General features: G+C 48.6%; 2 protein-coding genes across 2 annotated transcripts; one reads left to right on the plus strand and one right to left on the minus strand.

Annotated features, from left to right (window-relative positions):
* Nucleotides 1-236: 236 nt before the first annotated feature.
* iqgap3 (IQ motif containing GTPase activating protein 3) lies at nt 237-11,011 on the minus strand. The gene is made up of 38 exons (XM_030103381.1): nt 10,858-11,011; nt 10,518-10,605; nt 10,191-10,347; nt 9,613-9,690; nt 9,309-9,385; nt 9,135-9,202; nt 8,777-8,890; nt 8,532-8,704; nt 8,367-8,448; nt 8,123-8,286; nt 7,828-7,915; nt 7,577-7,740; nt 7,231-7,391; nt 6,095-6,210; nt 5,856-6,019; nt 5,684-5,774; nt 5,444-5,611; nt 5,213-5,355; nt 5,027-5,107; nt 4,864-4,947; nt 4,704-4,775; nt 4,534-4,603; nt 4,244-4,452; nt 3,999-4,151; nt 3,735-3,898; nt 3,424-3,648; nt 3,202-3,342; nt 2,994-3,078; nt 2,658-2,890; nt 2,404-2,536; nt 2,212-2,314; nt 2,000-2,126; nt 1,822-1,909; nt 1,441-1,653; nt 1,198-1,358; nt 981-1,106; nt 600-708; nt 237-519 (listed from the first exon to the last, which is right to left on the minus strand). Exons 1-38 carry the CDS (start codon nt 10,883-10,885, stop codon nt 406-408), a joined length of 4,815 nt encoding a protein of 1,604 aa, XP_029959241.1. The 5' UTR covers nt 10,886-11,011; the 3' UTR covers nt 237-405.
* Nucleotides 11,012-12,933: 1,922 nt separating this feature from the next.
* Nucleotides 12,934-16,664, plus strand: polr3glb (RNA polymerase III subunit GL b). Its single transcript, XM_030102852.1, has 8 exons — nt 12,934-13,068; nt 13,769-13,981; nt 14,068-14,197; nt 14,304-14,372; nt 14,665-14,721; nt 15,166-15,242; nt 15,856-15,978; nt 16,157-16,664. The coding sequence occupies exons 2-8, from the start codon at nt 13,868-13,870 to the stop codon at nt 16,241-16,243; spliced, it is 657 nt and encodes a 218-aa protein (XP_029958712.1). The 5' UTR covers nt 12,934-13,068; nt 13,769-13,867; the 3' UTR covers nt 16,244-16,664.
* Nucleotides 16,665-18,120: the final 1,456 nt, after the last annotated feature.

Below are 18,120 nucleotides of genomic sequence, written 5' to 3' on the forward strand. Positions count from 1 at the left end.
GCTATGGTAACCCCCCACTGATGGTTGTGCTGTGGTGCCATGGAATTAAACGGTCTTGGTTTTGCAAGCATGGCACTGAGCATCTATGTGGCAATTTTTTTATCAGACTGTAAGAGTGAGAACACAGACTACACTAGAGAGAATTAGCCTTTGTAGAATAAAAAGAAACTTTATTTTAGACAAAACAACAGACATGAAGACAAAGATAAAACAGACATAGATACCACTATGCATTTAAAAACAGATTACGTAGTGAGATGAAAAACATGTATAAAATAGGTTTCACTCAATCAAAACGGAGTGAATTTGTGTTCAAAGATAGGAGTGTAGGGATATCTCACTCTGTAGGATATTAAAGCATTAACATGGTTCTCAAAGACAGGAGTGGGGTGAGTGCCGCTCAGTTCACTTCTTGAAGAACTTCTTGTTGAGGAGGAAGATGAGCAGATTGACGTTGATTTTGGCTTTATCGAACATCTTCATCACGGCCACGCCCTCGTACTGCAGCTGCAGCAGGTCCTGAACCACAAACGCATGCAGTTAAGTCACCAGTACCGGACTGGGTGTGCAGTTTGTGAGGCGCTGGGACGCAGCTGTACCTGATATTTGAGCACAAACTCTTCCATCTGGACGCCCAGGAAGCGAGCGCTGACGGTGAAACTTCCCTTTTCTGCTGCAGGAACGATGTCAAACACCACGTTTTTAAACCTGTACACAAGACAAGGAAACATCAGTCAACGACACCAAAACAGACAAGAAAATTAAAAAAAACAACTTCAAACAAGTACATTTGAACAGCTGAAGTTAAAACCCACAACACACACAAAAAAAATTATAAAATCAACACCATCAATGACTGGTTGCCATAACAGACAAAAACATTACAACAACAGCAACACATTAAAAGTGGCATTTATGGAGTGACATGCATATGTTGTGTCTATGTGTGTGTGTTACATGTGTTTATCGTGTGTCCTCACTGTGTGTTCGGCAGGTCCTCAATCTCGAGCAGCACTCCCTTCTCCTGCAGACGGGCGGCGCTGTAGCTCAAAGCAGGAGGCGTCTTCTTCCCTTTACTGTCTGCTGCCTTCTTATTGTTCGATTTGCTGCAACACAGAACAATGATCAAACGTTGAAGGCTGTGGGAACGAGCGAGTACACGTCGGCAAATTAGTGTGTGTGTGCGTGTGTACGTACCCGGAGGTCAGCTGATCCAGACAGCTGTTGATGTAGTGTCTGTAGTAGTCCACCTGCTCGCTGTGGAAGCTGCTCTTCACCTGGAGGCTGCTCAGAGTCTGACGCAGCTTCGCAAGCTCCGCCCCCCGCCGCTGGCGCCGCATCCGCTGCTGACGGATGTCCTGAGGAGGAACCGAGGTGATCAGCAGCAGAGAAAAAGGTGGGGCCGATTTCAAAGTGGCGCCGAGGGCGTCATGGCGTCACCTTGGCGATCATCTGCAGGATGTGGTCCTCGCCGTGCGGCGCCCTCAGGACTCCCATTCCCTCCAAACGGCGGAGACTCCTCAGGATCTTCCGCTTCTTCTCCTCCAAGCTCAGGTTGCCGTTGGCGATCAACGACTGGTTTCTCTTCAGCTTCTCAGGCGTTCGGTTGTCCTGGCGAAGCCGACGCTGTATCAGCCAGTCATGGCAGGCCTCCTGACCGCCGCGAGTAAACACAACGTTAAAACACCAAGAGGTCAGGGGTCTTAAAGCAGAAATCAAAATGAGTGGTGTCTGCACAGTTCTTTCATTATTTTGTCTTGCACCACTTAAAGAATTTAGATCTGGATGTGGATTTCAGGATTCCCAGTTCAGTGGTCTCACCTGGTCAGGCGAGTGTGTTGTCCTCAGGATGACGCCGAGAGAATCACCTGGCTGAGTCCTGATGACGTCGATGATCAGCTGCTTGGTGCTGAAGAATTGGAAAAAGAAAATATTAATCAAGCAGGAACTGCTAATGTGCTAACAGACCCGATCAGGGCAGGCTAACGCTCCAACAGACCTGAGCAGGAGTCCTCGGGTATCAGGTTTATTGTCTGTGTCACTGAAGATGTCAAACTTGTTGGTGAGAGTCAGCGAGACCTCCATCCTGCTGGACTCTGATCCTGGATCCACTGATGCAGACTCTCCTGAGGTGGGGGAAGAGACGGAGTGATCCACAGGGTCGGGAAGGTGGGCAGATTTGAAACGAGCAGGACTGTTTAGCCGCCGTACCGATGAGGTCCTGCAGCGTGGGAACTGGTCCCAGGTCCTTCAGCAGCACACTGAGAGGGTCTGACGGGTCTGGACTCAAAACCTCCTGATGCTCCAGCAGCAGCTGCAGAGACACAGAGATGGTGTGCTTACAGGTCCAGAGAACGGGATCAGAGCCAGACCCAGACCCAGCTCGGTCCCCCCGGGCCTCACCTTGTGGGTGTTGAGCAGCTCGCTGACGGAGATGTAGACGACGGGCCTGTTGACGATCAGCAGCTCGGAGTACTCGTCCATTCCGAACCGGTCCTCTGGTTCGGGGACGTCGCAGACCGACACCAGGAGCCTCCTGCAGACACAAACAGAACCATCAGGACCTGAACCGGAGGCTCGCCTGCCCCCCCTGTGGAGGTGCAGCCCGACTTAAACCCGGACAAATCAGCTGCGGTGAAAGGGGGTCGGGGCGGGACCTGAATGTGCCGTGGGTCTTGCTGATGTACTGGTTCAGGGCTCGGACGTGGTAGCCGTCCCCGTGGAAGTGCTTGTTGGCGGCGGCGTGCTGCAGCGTGCGGGCGATGGTGCCCAGCAGGTGGCGCTGCTCGGGCTGCAGGGCAGAACCGACCGAGCGGTCCACCACGTCGAAGCCGTCTGGAGCCACGATGGCCGGGTTCATGTAGCGGTAATAGACCAGGTTCCCCACGATCTGCTCGGAAGCAGCGGTGCACACGTAACACGCCAGTGTCAGGATCACAGGTTCGATTCCTGGAGCAGTCACTGCGGGTCTCGGGACAGCAGCTCTATCTCACCTTGTACAGCTCGTCCTCGCTGGCGTCAGGAAACTTGGTCTGCAGAGCATCTCGGAGTGTCTTCGCCATGTAACGTAGACCGTAACTGCAACACACACACAGATTTAGAGTCATCTACACACACCCACACACACGTACTGCACTGATCATATCTATACACACAGACCCACTGCAGTCTGTACACACACTGACACACACACACTCTTACGGCAGTTTGTGGAGGTTGGAGGTGATGGCTTTGAGGATTCTGTCCGTCAGGTTCTTCAGGTTGATGATGGCGATGTCGATGCGTCTCTGAACTTCAGGGTGACTCAGGGCAACTTCAGCAGAAACCTCGTAAGGCAGTGAGCTGCACGGACAGGCGAGACGGACCGGTGAGGGAGACGGGCGAGACAGACGGGCCAGACGGACGGGCTTTCACCGCTCTGACCTCCTCTGTCCGGTCTGCGTCTCGGTCTGATTGATCCAGGTCTTGTAGACGTCCACCGGGTCGGTGCGGATGGACAGGGTCCGGTCCAGCAGGACGTCCCTCAGAGCCGGACCCAGAATCTCCCGCAGGGTGTTCTGACCCCGGGCGTGGCGGTAGAAGTTCACCACCATCTTCATGACGGTGGGATTCCCCGTGGCCACGTCCTGAGGCCGCTCCACCTTCAGCCTGACAGCCGGAAGCAGGGAGGGAGGGAGGGAGGGGGTCAAACGAGTCCAGGGGGACATCTCACAGGCCCAGCTGGTGGGACTGACCTGATCTCGTATCGCAGAGCCTGGGTGAAGAGCTGCAGCAGCAGGTATGCCTCGCGGCGGTCCGAGCCGTAGTGGAACAGACTGAAGATCAGCATCTCCATGAAGGCGGTGGAGCGGCACTGAGGCATCAGGAAGATCAGCTGGGCCAGGTACAGCGGCTGCGTCTGAGGCAAACACACACACGCACACGCACACGCACACGCAGTGCGTCACGTCCAGCAGGTACAACAGGTGTGTGTGTGCGAGAGAGTGTGCGTGTGTTACCTGCAGCAGGTAGAACAGGTGCTGGTAGGCCTCCAGGCGGTCCCGCCGCTCACGGCTCAGAGCCTTCAGTCCTTTAGTTCTCTCCAGATCCATCATGTCCGACAGCTGCTCCTTGTTCTTCTTTGTTAGTTTCTTGCAGTGAGACACCACTTCCTGAGTGCGCACAGAGACACACAACTGTAGAACGGGCGGAGACAGGTGTGGAACAGGCGGAGACAGGTGTGGGCTCTCCGTCGGGCTGTCACCTGCAGGGTGGCCCGGTTGCGGACCAGCAGGCCGATCTTCAGGTCCATCAGGTCCAGGTCTGCCTCCAGCTGCCGGTTGAAGCGGATGCTCCTCACCACCTCCTCCCTCAGACGGAGGAGCTCCGCCTCCTCTCTGATGTCACCGTCGCCGAGGTCCAGTAAGTGAACGAACTTCCTGACCACGGACAGCGGGGGCGTGGCCGAGTGCACTGAGACCGACGAGAGGGCGGGGCTTAGTAATGAGTCCTCCTGGACTCCCTGCCACCGGGAACCATCGGGAGCGGACTTACCCAGCATCCTGTACAGCTCCCGAGCTCTGTTGGCTCTGAAGAACGCCTGAATCTTAATCACAGCGGCAACCTGTGGACACAGCCCGTTACCATGGAAACCACATCTGCTCAGACAAAACTTGTCAGAAACAGCTAACAGCTGACTGCGGGGCGACCATCACTGGACTCACGTTGCGTCTGAAGAAGCGAAGCCGAGCGCGATACCTTCTTCTCTGCAGCCACATCTTCACAAACGACTGAATCTGCTCACAGACAGGACGGTGAGGGACGGGATCGTTTCCACCACCGCCGATTGACAACGCAAAACAGAGGGGGACAAGTAGCCGTTACCTTGACGACAGCTCTGGTCTGGGAACGGAGGAAGGCCAGGCGGTCTCGATACGCCCTCCGCTGGACAAACATCCTCCAGTGAGCCTGAGGACAGAGACGGTGGACCGTTGGTCGCCGGGGGTTACAGCTCAGGCGGCGGCTTCGATGGATCCGATCATCTCACCTGGATAGTGATGGCGGCGGGTGTCTGACTCCGCCACAGCACGCCACGCTGGTGCCGCGCCGTCACGCCGGACACCACCTCCTGCAGGAGAGCATGTGGTGTCACACAACGGGAGGTCGCACTTCAAGTGTGTGTGTGTGTGTGTGTGTGTGTGTGTGTGTGTGTGTGTGTGTGTGTGTGTGTGACCTGTATCTGGTGCTGGTCGATGAACATGGAGTTGTGTCTGAAGTCTTTCGGCCTCTGCCAGCTTCCCTCCAGTTTATTCAGGTGAAAATAATAAAAAGAGTCATCCTGCAGCCGCACACACACCCATGGACTCCTGTTGTCACCTACAAACACAGACACACACACTCACCTTTCACCTGTGTGCATTGATGGTGTTACCCGAGTGTGTGCTGGTGTGTGTGTGTGTGTTACCTGTGTTGGCGAGGTGTGTCTGCAGCGCTCTGAGCTCTCTCTGATAGTCCGCAGCGCACTCTGCTAAAACTCCTCTCAGCTCCATGTCAGAAAGAGACAGAACCCTCAGAGTCTGCTCGTCTCTGTTGTCCCTCACAGCCTGGTTCACCGCAGCCAGCCACAGACACACTGCGGACACACAGCAGGCGTTAGGAAGCGTTCAGGCGCCGCAGCTCTCCAGGGGTCCAAACTCAGACTCACGCTTCAGAGCGTCCTGACTGTCGTGATTGGCTCTCCTCACTGCTTCCTGGATATCAGCCAACCACAGCTCGGCTCCCGGGTCTCTGCGCACCTGATGGACAGTGGGACGCCGCGTGGCGTTAGGACGGAGCTCCCGGGTTCACTCGGAACACAAATGGGCGCGGTGAGTTACCTGAGCTCTGTGCTGCTGGGCTCTGGTCAGCAGCGTCAGGTACCTGCAGGCGTGCTCAGGCAGGACGTGCTCCAGTCCGCAGGAAGGCGTCTGCAGGGCAGACAGCAGCTGCTGGGCGTCTCCTCGAACCACGGCCTTGTTCATCAGGCCCACCGCCAGCAGCTCTGCCGTCAGATCAGAGGTCAGACGGAGGACACAAGCAAAGCCGGTTTGTGGATCCGCGAGTGCTGCTGACTTACGCTGATGTTCGTCCTGCACCGAGACGTTGACGAAGCCGATTCCTTCCTGCAGCTGATTGTAAGTGAGAATTTCTCCGCTCGCTCGCTGCTTCACGCCAAGCAGATGCTCAAAGTACCTGAACAGCAGTGTCAGAGCCTCAGCAAGTGTGTGAAAAGGGAAGGACTCCCTTCCACAACATTTTCAAGACAAAACTTCAAACAGGTGTTGCATTTTGGGAGCTTGTTCACACAAAAGTAAGGTTTTTTTAACCTCTTGTACCACACATGCAAATCACTGCCATAGCGAACAGTTCTGCACAACCTTTTGGACCAAAAGAGCCATTTTTCTGACTTTCCACTATGTCAATTTGATTTGGAGTCATTAAAGCACATTCAACCTTTAAAATGAGGCTAAAGCATCTTATGGCGTTTTATATATAATTTTGATTCAAATACAAAAATGATATGTTAGGATATATCCATGAAGTTTTAACTACAGTTCAGAATAATGAACCTTTTAACACATTTAAGCAATTTTCTTACTCGAATTTAACACTTTTGCTCCTCTTTAAGATGTTTTTTCTTGAAAATTTTGAAATGTAGCCGTTTCAGCCATTTTACCTCCTTTTTATCAGTTTTGCATGTTTTTTTCTAAACATGTTTTATTACATTTTATAACATTTTATTTTATTTTAGAAATCTAGACATTTTCCGTTTTTTAACCTGCTCTATCTTCCTTTCCCCCCCCCATTTCTTGTGGTTTTAGCTTTTTTACATATTTTACTCATATTCCCCAATACAGTTTGAACAAAAACTGGAATATCCTTTTCAATAGTACTGAGATATGTAACTATAATAATGTAACTTCAGTGTTCATTCACATTTCATGTTGTGAAAGCTTCATGGAGCGACTACAGAGCTGCTGGCTCCAGAGCTGCAGGTCGCAGACCCCTGGACTAGATGGACAATAACAGTGGAGGAATACTTCACACTGTCCTGTTTGCATGGTCGTACTTGAAAAAAACCCTCTAACGTGACTTCCAGCAGTTCTACCGCATCCATGAGTGCGGAGATCGTTTTCAAGATGCTACCAAATGAATGTGAAAACAGTGGCGTTTTCGGTTGTTTGTTGTGTAAACGGGGCCTCAGAGACTCACTTGTCGAGCAGGTCGGGGTCTACATCAGAGAACCCCACAGAGGGACTGACCAATGAGCTGCTGAACTGCTGAAACAGCCCCGCCTTAAGGCTCTGATTGATGAGGGCCACAGGAGAGAGAATCTCCAGAGCACAATAGAGCTTTTCCAGGTCCAGCTTCCCCTGGAGGAGACAACAGGTATCGCACGAAAAACAGGTTACTTGAACGCGGTTTTATGTTTTTATCTAGACCACAGCAGGGAGATGGAGAGACGGACTTTAAATATTTGTTCTTTTTTGTTGAAGCAACAGAACAATAAGCCATGTGGAACATCTCGGGTCTCGGGTTTGTCTCAGCAGGCAGTTACCTCGGGGCTCCGCCTCTGCAGCAGTCGCAGCTCTCTGTGATAAAACTCTGCAGCAAATGGAAACACTTCCGGCAGCTGGAGGTCAGGGGTCATCAAGCAGCTGACTGTGTGTCTGGGGTCGTTGCCGTGCAGGGATTTGTTTAGACGCTGCAGCGCTGTCTGCTCTGAAAATCACACACGCACACACACGGTCAGCAGGTGTTTTTGATGCAGGTACTGAAGCATGCGGCCACAGCCGGGCAACATCCCACCGTTCGCAGCTCTCTGAGCATCCTGGTTGGCCATGGAAACCGCTTCCTGCAGCTCGTCCGGCTCCAGAGGATCAACACAGCCCTGGCCCTGGACCAGAGGTTAGCGAGACAGAGAAGACATTTTTAAACACTGTCGTTTTGACTTTCATTCTTTTCTTATTGTTGCAGAGACACAAATGTTCCACTGCAGTGAAACCAACAGCATTGTAGTCAAAGTGTATTGTGGCTGATTTTTTACATAATTGCTGAATTTTACATAATTTTACATAATTTTGGGCCTTTGGTGTGTGTGTACCATAGCTTTCTGTTGTCGGTCTGAGGCCAGCTGTTCCAGGTACCAGGGGCCGTTGCAGGTATGGAGGCCCCTGAGGGCCAAGCATGGCAGCTGCAGCGCCGACAGCAGAGCCAGCTCATCTTCATCTTCCAGAGCTTCGTCCACCTGCTCCACAGCCGAGCGAACTGAGACGCACCGCCAGCCGTTAGTCACCACCGGTCACCAGCTCTCACTCACTGGAGGGGGGGCGGAGTCTGAGTCTTACCATTACAGGTGTTGACATGTTTCTGGATCTCCTGCTGAGTCAGATACTCTTCATACATGTCTTTATCCCGAGTGTCCGAGGCCTGCAGCACACACACACAGACACACACTTCATTAGCATGCTCTGATCAGCACAAGGCGTCTCCAGAGCGTATCGGGATCTCACCGTGGCGAGTTGGGCCTTTTTGCTGCGTTCCTCCTGCAGCAGCGCCTGGTAGACGCTCATCAGCGGCTCATGCAGGTCACTGAGCAGCGCCGCGGGGTTCTTCAGGGCCGCCGCCGTCACGCTCACGTCCCCTTTGTCCAGCGCCTTATTGATGGCGACCACCGCTGCATGGACTGATGAGAGAGCGCAGGTTACTCCTGAAAACCTACGGCTGAGCTCACAGCCAATCAGAGCACTGCTCCCACCTGCTGCTTCGTCCACCGACAGCTCGTTGGCCAGGATCCCTCCGATCTTGTTGAAGACGGGCATCTGGATCCCATATTTATCCAACTCCAGCTTCATGTTGGTGATCTCCTCCTCTGCACAAACCACACACAGGATTGGTCCACAGCAGGGGGTTTTAGCATGTTTATCCTCTAAAAGATGGTTCTTAATTGACCGCTATTTGACAAATGTTGGGTTGGGGCAAAGGAAAGTTTAATTTTGACTGGATGGAAAGTTTGACTGGTTTACTGAATGACAAATCAAAACTGTCTCACATCATTCACAACCATGGTCCAGAGTCTGGGGTGCAAGTCCCACCCTGAACCTTCACATGTTTACCTGTGAACTTGACTTTTCCATAGAGATCATGAATCTGCGGAGCCAAGCCCAGCCTGTAGAGGTAGAGACTGCAAAGAGGCACAGTGGTCAATGCAGAGACCCGGGGGGGCAGAGAGACCCGGGGGAGCAAAGAGAGAGACCCAGGGTGGCAGAGAGACCCAGGGAGAGACTGACCTGAGTGCATGGATGCAGTAAATGGCTCTTGGCATGTTCTTCTTGTCGTACACGTCTGTAGTTTCAGGATGGAAGATCTGACAACACAAACAACCCCATCACAAAGACAACACCAGCTTCACAAACAGTAATGAATAAAATATATAAACTACACAAACGCTGTCGTTTGAGCTCAGGGGGGTGCTACGACAAACAACAGCATCACCAAAACAATACCATCACAAATACAAACAACACCAGCAATGACTCAGTCAACAGTAAGAACAGCCGGTTCATATTCTGTCCAGTCAAAGAGCTCACTGACCGCGGGCAGTCCCAGCGCCGTCATGGCGTTTCTCCAGTGGTTGATGTTGTCAGTATGGCGGAACTGCAGCCCCATGGCCTGAATGCAGCAGACACAACAGCACAACCGTTTGTTAGGTAGTGTTGTATTCACACAGACACACACACACACACAGACACACACACACAGACACACACACACACATATGAACTCAGATAAAACGACAGATACCATATTTGGCTCACAAAATCTGAGAGGGAAATGATCTACACATCACTGGATGTTCCACTGTGAGGAACCTGGGAGTTAAGACTAAAAACGAAGCCTTTTTCACTAGAAACGTTATGCAAACAAGGTCTGAAAATAGAGCATGAGGCAGAGTTTCCAGCCATCAGGCTCCTCTCAGGTTAGGCTTAAAGACCTCTGTTTCTATTTCATAAAACTTGCCGTTAAGGCTGGTTCAAACCACCCTGGACCATTTCCTCGTGAGGCAGCTGCAGGTTTAGGCTGCTGGGAGACCCACAGCCTCTCTGAGGCTACTGAATCAAGCAGGTTTTCTGCTGATGGGGCCTGGCCTGCTGTTTAGTGTGTCAAGTGACCTGGTATCGCTGCTGATCCGGGTCGAAGATCTTCTTCACGGGGACTGAATTTGGAGCGAACCGATGGCCCAGTTTGGCGAGAACAACTCCGTTCCTCAGTGCCTCCTCGAGTTCGGTGGGAGCCGGTAGCTCCTCCCCCAAACACGCCTCGATCCACCTGTGGAGTTGTAAAGACAGAGGTCAGGAGCGGGGCAGATTCATGGTAACCACATCCAGGCTAGGAGGACATGTGTATCATCATCTTCTGTGGATCCAAGTCGCTGCTTTCAGACCCCACTGATGAACACACACACGCACACACTCTTATGCATACTTAAACACACTGACCTTTTGGCCTCCTCCAGTCTGCACAGGTACTGATAGGCCACATTCTGGATCCTCTGTTCATCCATCTGCTCTGCTGTCAGGCGCACATCTGCACACCATGAAACACACACACACCATTACCATGAAAGATACACACACACCACCATGAGAAACACATACACACGCCACCTGATGGTGAAACACACGCACAGACACGCCACCATCATCATAAACCACAAACACACACACATACACACACACACACACACACCACTACCACCATCATGAACCACAAACCCACACAGTCGTGAAACACACACGCCACCATGAAACACACCCACACGTTGTCTGGGGCACTCACAGCGGCTCTGAGCAGCGGGCTCCTCCATGTCGCCGCTCTGCTCCGCGCGGTGTGTCCGGACAGACGCGACAGTCTAGTCTCCTAGAGTGTGTCCTCTCCGTGAGTGTGTGTTAGAATTTTCCGGTACAACACAAGAAAAGTCACCGCGAGTAGCTCCGAGCTCCAAACTGTCTGTCGCTGAGCAGCTGACTTCTGTCCCGTTTAAAAACTCCCGCCCTCACCTGATTGGTCCAGCTGTCGGCTGCTGGCCTCTGATTGGTCCAACTGTTTGCTCTGGTCTCTGATTGGTCAAACTCTCTGTCGTATGGAACAACTTCACACCACCCTGAAAAAGAAGAGATAAGACAAGACAGTTGCGATAATTTACAAGCAAGATTAACTTTTTTTTACACTGTAGACAGAACAGTTAAGATGAATCATTGCAAGCAGAAATCACCCAAAACATAAAAATAAGCAAACTGAACTCTAAGGTTTTGAATTTAAAATGATTTTGTGCTTCAGACACATTGCAATGTGATTTTATTCATAGTAAATATTGTATGTAACACTCACAGTGTTTCTTCCGACTCAGCTCATTGACCATTATTGTCTTTATGTCTTTTATGTGTGTGTTGTTCCAGCAGGAAAACGAACAGGACATAATCACAGTCAACTTCCTTCATCGGTCTCAGCTGGAGACTCCAGAGAAACACAGCATGTTGAAGACTGCAGTGTGGATGTGACTCTGAAGATGGACTTTGTGAATGAAAAAGTTTTCGGTGGTGCTGGGGTACCGCGGGATGTTTACTCTGCATTCTGGGAGCAGTTTCTGGAACAATGTGAAGGGGAAACTGAGCAGGTTCAATGGCTGAGGCCTTATGTCCGCCGTGCTGAATGGAAAGATCTGGGAAGAAGGATGTTTGGACCTTGGAGTTTTGACAGTTAGGCTTTTGTTTTAGTCTGCATTTATAGAATAGAATAGATGACGTTGGTAAAGATGTTATTCTTAAACTACTTCCCATCTGTCCAAGGCACAGTGATGAACATTTTCAGAAGGATGTGCTTCAATACCCTAACCCAAAAGAACAAAATGAGGCCTTTACTGAAAATAAACTTATTCATTATTCTTATAAAGTTATTCATAAAGTTATTACCTAAATTAAAACAGAACTGACATTAGAAATAAAAATAAATCTTTGACTCATATAGTTTTTCCAAATGAAACATTAGTGCCATTAGTGATTTTACAAAAAAGGGCCATAAGAACAATTAATAAAGTAGCTCCAAGAGAGCACACTACAAAACTATTTCTGAAGTCAGGATTATTAAAATTAAAGGATTTAGTTGATCTACAAACATTAAAGGCCGTGTATAAGGCAAAGCAGCATCTGTTACCTCGTCAGTTGCAAATGTTTTTAACATTAAACAGTGAAACAAGTAGAAGAAACTTGGACTTTAAACCTAGAGGTGTAAGGACAACTCTCACAGAAATGTGTGTCTCTGTGATTGATGTCACAAAGTGGAATTTATTAGATAGGACATTAAAATGCTGTTCAAACATTAATCAATTTAAATGCAAATATAAAGAAAAGACATGTATCTCATATGAAAAGGAATAAAATGTGTAAGCAAGTCCATGTATGTTTTTGAATGCATGCAAGTATGTTCTTATTATATATTTTAGTAGTTACTTATGCTTTTGTTTAGAATGCTTGAGGTCATCTAAGAGAAATTAACTGATTTTCTAAAAAGAAAGGGGTAGGAATAAAAAAGACTGGGTCTCCACCCTACCCCTGTTCTTGTCATGGTATGTATGTGCACCTTGTAAAATGTAACTACTTGTAATTGTTGCTTTCATGTACTACCATGGAGAAAGAATAAATGAAATGAAATGAATGAAACACGGAGTGATGGGCTGAAGGAGCCACAGGAAAGGGGGGATTTCAGGTTCACCACCCGCAGGATGTGTGAGTTTTTGTGCGTTTCTTTTGAAGCCGGATTCATTATGGGATAGAGGATTTAATCTGAAAATGTTTCTCCGCAGCAGAAGGTGGCAGTAAAGGCCCAGAACACTTGGGAAGAAACACCCGAAGGAGTTCAGCAGCAGACATGGCGGGGAAGTAAACAGACACACGGAGGACTGTGACCGGAGCAGTGTTTGGGATCTCCGGGTTCCGTGTGAGCTGCTGGTCGGCCGGAGCTCCGCTGGCTTTGACTGGAGAGCGTTCTATGGTGAGTTCAAGGTCCCGTTCTGTCTGTGGTGAGTTCAGGAACCCGGGCTTTCTGTGGTGCATACAGTGTCCTGTACGTTCTATGGTGGGTTCAGGGTCCTGTACGTTCTGTGGTGAGTTAAGGGTCCTGTGTATTTTATGGTGAGTTCAGGGTGCTGGGTTTTGTGCGTATCTGGTTCCGTGCTGCCTGTGGTGCGTTCACGGTCCCATGTTTTCCGATGGTGAGTTCAAAGTCTTGTGCTTTCTGTGGTGAGTTCAATGTCTTGTGCTTTCTTTGGTGAATTCTATAGTGGTCTCGTTCGGCCTGTGGTGAGTTCAGGGTCCTGTGCTTTCTGTGGTGAGTTCAGAGTCCTTTGTATTTTTGTGGCGTGTTCAGCCTGTGGTGCGTTCAGGTCCCATCTTTTCTATACTGCGTTTATGGTCCCGTTCTGTCTGTGGTGAGTTCAGGGTCCCGTGCTATTGTGGTGAGTTTAAGGTCCTGTTTGGTCTGTGGTAGGTAGGCAGAAATGTGTTGATGGCTTCAGTAACTGGGATGTTTCAGTCTTTTTGGCTCAGTCATCCATAATTCATTAGTTACCATGGCTATCCTCTGCATGTTTTACTGAAGTGAAGGTGCACTGTATCAGGAAGAAGACATTATTCTTTGTTTCTGTAATCAGGAAACTGCTTCACATGTTGTGCCGCTCTGTTTCTTCTCCCAGGTTTCAGGTCCTCCTCCATCCAGTCAAATCCAGTCCACACAGGGCCACAGCAGCTTCACCTGATCCAGATCTTTGTTCTGGTTCTGTGAAGCATCCCTGATGGCGGGTCGTGGGCGGGGCTTCAGGACCCTGAGCTTTAATGTGGACTCAGTGGTCCTCAACAGAGGAGAAGGTCTTCCTGCTGGCCTGCAGCAGCCCACTCCTGTGTTCCCTGTAAGACCTGAACACACCTGAAAATCACACCTGTCTGAGAGCAGTGCACTCTGGGATGTGTAGTTTACTGCTGTGGTGTTGTCTAGGTGATGGAGCAGAAGCCCCTCCCCCTGACAGGTGGAGAGGAGGCGGAGTATCTGTTGGCCCTGAAGCAGGACTTCAGAGGAGCCATGAAGAGTCTGCCTTGCTTCATCCAGCCAGCTGCTGCACAGCGAGGTAACAGAAAACACACACACACACACACACACACACACACACACACACACACGCTAGTACATAATTCACACATATTTTCTGGTGTAATCGGTGTGTTTTTGTGCAGATGTGGAGCGTTACTCTGATAAATATCACAGCAGTGAACAGACAGACGATCTGCTGGACTGGACTCCAGGTGAGACTCCGCCCCCTCATTCACTTCTTTATTTATCATTCATCGTCACCTCATCCTCCATCCCTGAACCTTTTTTTAGTTTCACTCGCCACCTGTGTCAAAGACATCGGCCAGATGGTGGCACTGTAATCAAAAATATATCACGCCTGGACATTTGAAATCATTTCTGTTATTTCTTAGGAACGATTCTATATATCTGCACTGCTGAAGTTGTGCCAGATCAGCTGATGCTTTTCTTGGCCAGCTCTTGTCATTGTTTCACTTTGTGTGGTTATTCTTGTTGCCTTTTCAGATTGGAAGAGACTTCCAAAAGAGCTGCGAATTCAGGTCAAGAAACCTTCCCGAGTGGGTCAGTGCCTTCTTTACTCTTTGTCTTGTGGTTGAAAACTGTAGTGTAATAGTTACCGTGCAATGTGATCACGCAGTGCAGTCTCTTTATTCACCACGAACTGAAAACAAGCACTGCTCAGCTACCATGTGTGCTATTTTTACACAGCTAACCTTCTCAACTGGGAATATGCATTTTAATCTGAGTACTGTCTGTTGTTTGAGCACAATCTGTTCTGATTTCTCTTTATGCTTTGACTTTGTGGTATTTTCAGATGCACCCTTGGGGGGGTGTTAGAGTGTGTGTGTGTGTGTGTGTGTGTGTGTGTGTGTGTGTGGTGTGTGTGTGTGTGTGTGTGTGTGTGTGTGTGTGTGTGTGTGTGTGTGTGTGTGTGTGTGTGTGTGTGTTTCCTCAGCAGTGTAATGTTCATGTGTGATGCATGGCTACATTGGTGTGTGTCCTCAGGTGTGTCGCTCAAAGGTGAGCCCGAACAGAAGAAGAAGAAAGTGAAAGAGAAGGAGGAGGTTCTCCTCAAACTGGAGGTAACCCACACTTATACTGTTACTAAAACTACTCACTGAAAAGTAATTAGTTACTAAGTACTCATTACTTCTGTAAATAGTAATGAGACTGCTAGTAATTTCACAAGTTATTACTTTACAATTTCTTAATTCGCCATGTGGATACTTGGACAAACATCAGCGATCCTTCCTGTCCGCGTAGAGCTGATTTACAGACACCATCACAAGTGTTATGCAGGATTTCACTTGGAGAAGTTTCGGTGTTTAGGAGAGTGTAAAGGGATCTTTTTTGTGAGCTATACATCGTGTGGTCAACCAAAGTCGGAGCGAGATGAAACGAGGATCGGGGGAATCTTGAGGCTGCACAGTGCAGGCTGGAAGGATCAGAAGTTTACACAGAAGCAAACACGACTCGAGAAACACAGATAAGAGCGTTACTGTAGTCTGGTAAAGTGACTTAGTTCCAGATATTTTAAGCGTAATGTGTTACTTTACTTCGTTATGCAAAAAAAGTCATATTTTCACTGTAACACAGCTGTAGCACACCATTCACATTCAGACAAAGTAAAAGTGCTGCTGTGAACAACAGTGTTCCCAAAATAAATAACTTGTTTGTTTTTTTAACGTGTGACAGACTTTGGAAAAGAAGGAGGAGCAGGAGAGCTCCGAGGAAGAGGAGGGGCAGGAGAAGAAGAAGCAGCAGGAGGAGGAGGAGGCCGAGGCAGAGGAGGAGTACGATGAAGAGGAGTTTGAGGAGGTGAACACTTTATTTTTAAAATTGTTGGAACTTTATAAAAGCTACTTTGGGCAAAACCTGGTAAATTATGAAGGAAGAAAAGATTGAAAATTTGCTCAAGTGAAAAAAAACAATGAAAACTGGTTCAACCTTAAACGAGGTAAAAAGTGTTGAAGCTGACTACAGCTCTGTGTTTCAGGAGACCGATTACATCATGTCCTACTTTGATAACGGTGAGGAGTTTGGAGCAGACAGCGACGACAACATGGACGAGGCCATTTACTGAAACACTGCCGCCACCGATCAGCAGCCAGCTGGGCTCCCATTGGCCCGTCTGATGTCTGACAGAGATTTGTTGGATGCAAAACGTCACTTTGCTCTTTTATTGTAGTTCTTTTTATATCATTTTAATGAAACGTCCTGATTGGAGGTTGAAGTCTGAAAGGAGTAATCTGATTACTCCTCGGTGACGAGTTCACAGCAGATTTCATCCTCTGAAGCCCGAACATCATTTAAAATGCACTGATTCTGTGAAACGTTCGTATTTGATGTTTTTATGCATGCTAATGGAGATCTTAATCTTTTCTTAATGTTTTTATGGCCTGTAAGAAAAAAAGTTTCTTCTTGTGACGAATGTGTGAAACGGTTCCTGCACTGTAAAACAGGCTTTTATCACACATGTGAACCAATAAATGGAGTGAAATCCATCACTTCCAGAGTTACATTTTCTGACCTGCTGCAGCCTCACACCAAATGGAGATTTATTTATTTTATTTTATTTTTTATTTTTTTTTTTTTTTGTAGTTTTTGGTGCGACCACAGCAACGCCTTCACTTTCTCATGAAGTTGCTGTAGGGTCAGACTGCTGGGAGACCTTCACTGCATTCAAATTCTTTCTTTTCTCTCGCTATATATAGTGCTGTTTCATGAGTGGAGAGAATGTCTGACATGCTGTATGTTGAATGTGAGCAGGTGTGGAAAATGGAGAAGTTTCCGTGACTTTTGAGGTATTTTTTTCACTTTAATCTTGGTGTCTTCTAACTTTCCATTGTTCCAAATGTAAAAGTCAGAGAAGTTCATGTCGTCACTTTAAGAGACGACGTTAATGTGGCCCCTAAATTGTAGTTTTGTTGGAGGACTGCAGAGGACAGTAAACAAACAAAAATCTGGAACACACACACAGATAATCACTAGGCACTTTGACACACACTGATAATCATAACACACACAAAGACACTAGCAATCATAACACACACACCCTTTGCTGACACTGACAGCTGTGCTATGACTGGAAAACACTCTGACGATGACGACATGGCAGAAGAGGACTCCCTCTCGGTTTTCTGACACTCTGTGACAGGATGAATCAAAGCCGTACGCCGTACAAGGGATAAACAGCTTTCTGGACGAGACTTTTGGAAGACGATCTGTGGTCACGAAAAGACGTCTTTTCAGAGGTGGTCAATATCAAAAGCGATGTCCTAAAAATTAAACAGGTCAGTTTTGAATAGTTTAGCAAACTAAAGGTTCTGACAAAACTGAGAAAGAGAGCAAAAAGTCCTCCACACATATAAAAATGAAAAAAATGGGTGCTACTTTGAGGATATTCTGCTCTGCTCAGATGTGCTTTACTGTCCCGATCTAATTTATGGAGTTACTACCTTCAATGTGAATGAAGGGAGTGACAGAAGTGAGTGCTGATATTTGAGCTGAGCCACAGATTAAAGAAAAAAAAAAGATGCCAACCTCGTGCACGAGACCCAGCTCAGCTGATAATGGACTTGTGACAGGAAACCTGCGTTAGTCATGGGCACATACTCCCTTGCAGGAGGGTCAGTACTGTTTTCACCTCAGCTGTGCCCCAGATATCTCCCCTTCAGGGACTTCAGGGAGAGGTCAGGGTCAGGGTCTAGGAGGTTGTGCAGGCATCAATGTCCCCCTTAGGACGTTGTTTCTCCCCCTGCAGGAAGTCTCATGTACCACACAGGAAGTAGCATGCCCTGTACTTGAAGTTTCGAGCTCGTTCTGGCCAACCCAGACCATTTTCTAGTGAAGTTGCTACAAGTTTTACACTGTTGGAGACCTCTACTGCACTGAGCTTCTTTCCTTTCATCCTGTCTCTATGCGGTAGTCCTCTCTCTCTGGCACTCAGTCCAGCCATTG

This window comes from Salarias fasciatus, chromosome 11 (genome assembly GCF_902148845.1).
Source record: "Salarias fasciatus chromosome 11, fSalaFa1.1, whole genome shotgun sequence".
Taxonomy (NCBI): domain Eukaryota; kingdom Metazoa; phylum Chordata; class Actinopteri; order Blenniiformes; family Blenniidae; genus Salarias; species Salarias fasciatus.

Coding starts and splice junctions, on each gene's coding strand:
- iqgap3 (XM_030103381.1), bottom strand. CDS start 10,885: ATGGAGGAGCCCGCTGCTCAGAGCCGCT. Junction 8,891..9,134: donor TGGAAAAGTCAAGTTCACAG/GTAAACATGTGA, acceptor TGGTTTGTGCAG/AGGAGGAGATCACCAACATG. Junction 4,776..4,863: donor AGACCAGAGCTGTCGTCAAG/GTAACGGCTACT, acceptor GTCTGTGAGCAG/ATTCAGTCGTTTGTGAAGAT.
- polr3glb (XM_030102852.1), top strand. CDS start 13,868: ATGGCGGGTCGTGGGCGGGGCTTCAGGACCCTGAGCTTTAATGTGGAC. Junction 13,982..14,067: donor AGCCCACTCCTGTGTTCCCT/GTAAGACCTGAA, acceptor GGTGTTGTCTAG/GTGATGGAGCAGAAGCCCCT. Junction 14,722..15,165: donor CAAGAAACCTTCCCGAGTGG/GTCAGTGCCTTC, acceptor GTGTGTCCTCAG/GTGTGTCGCTCAAAGGTGAG.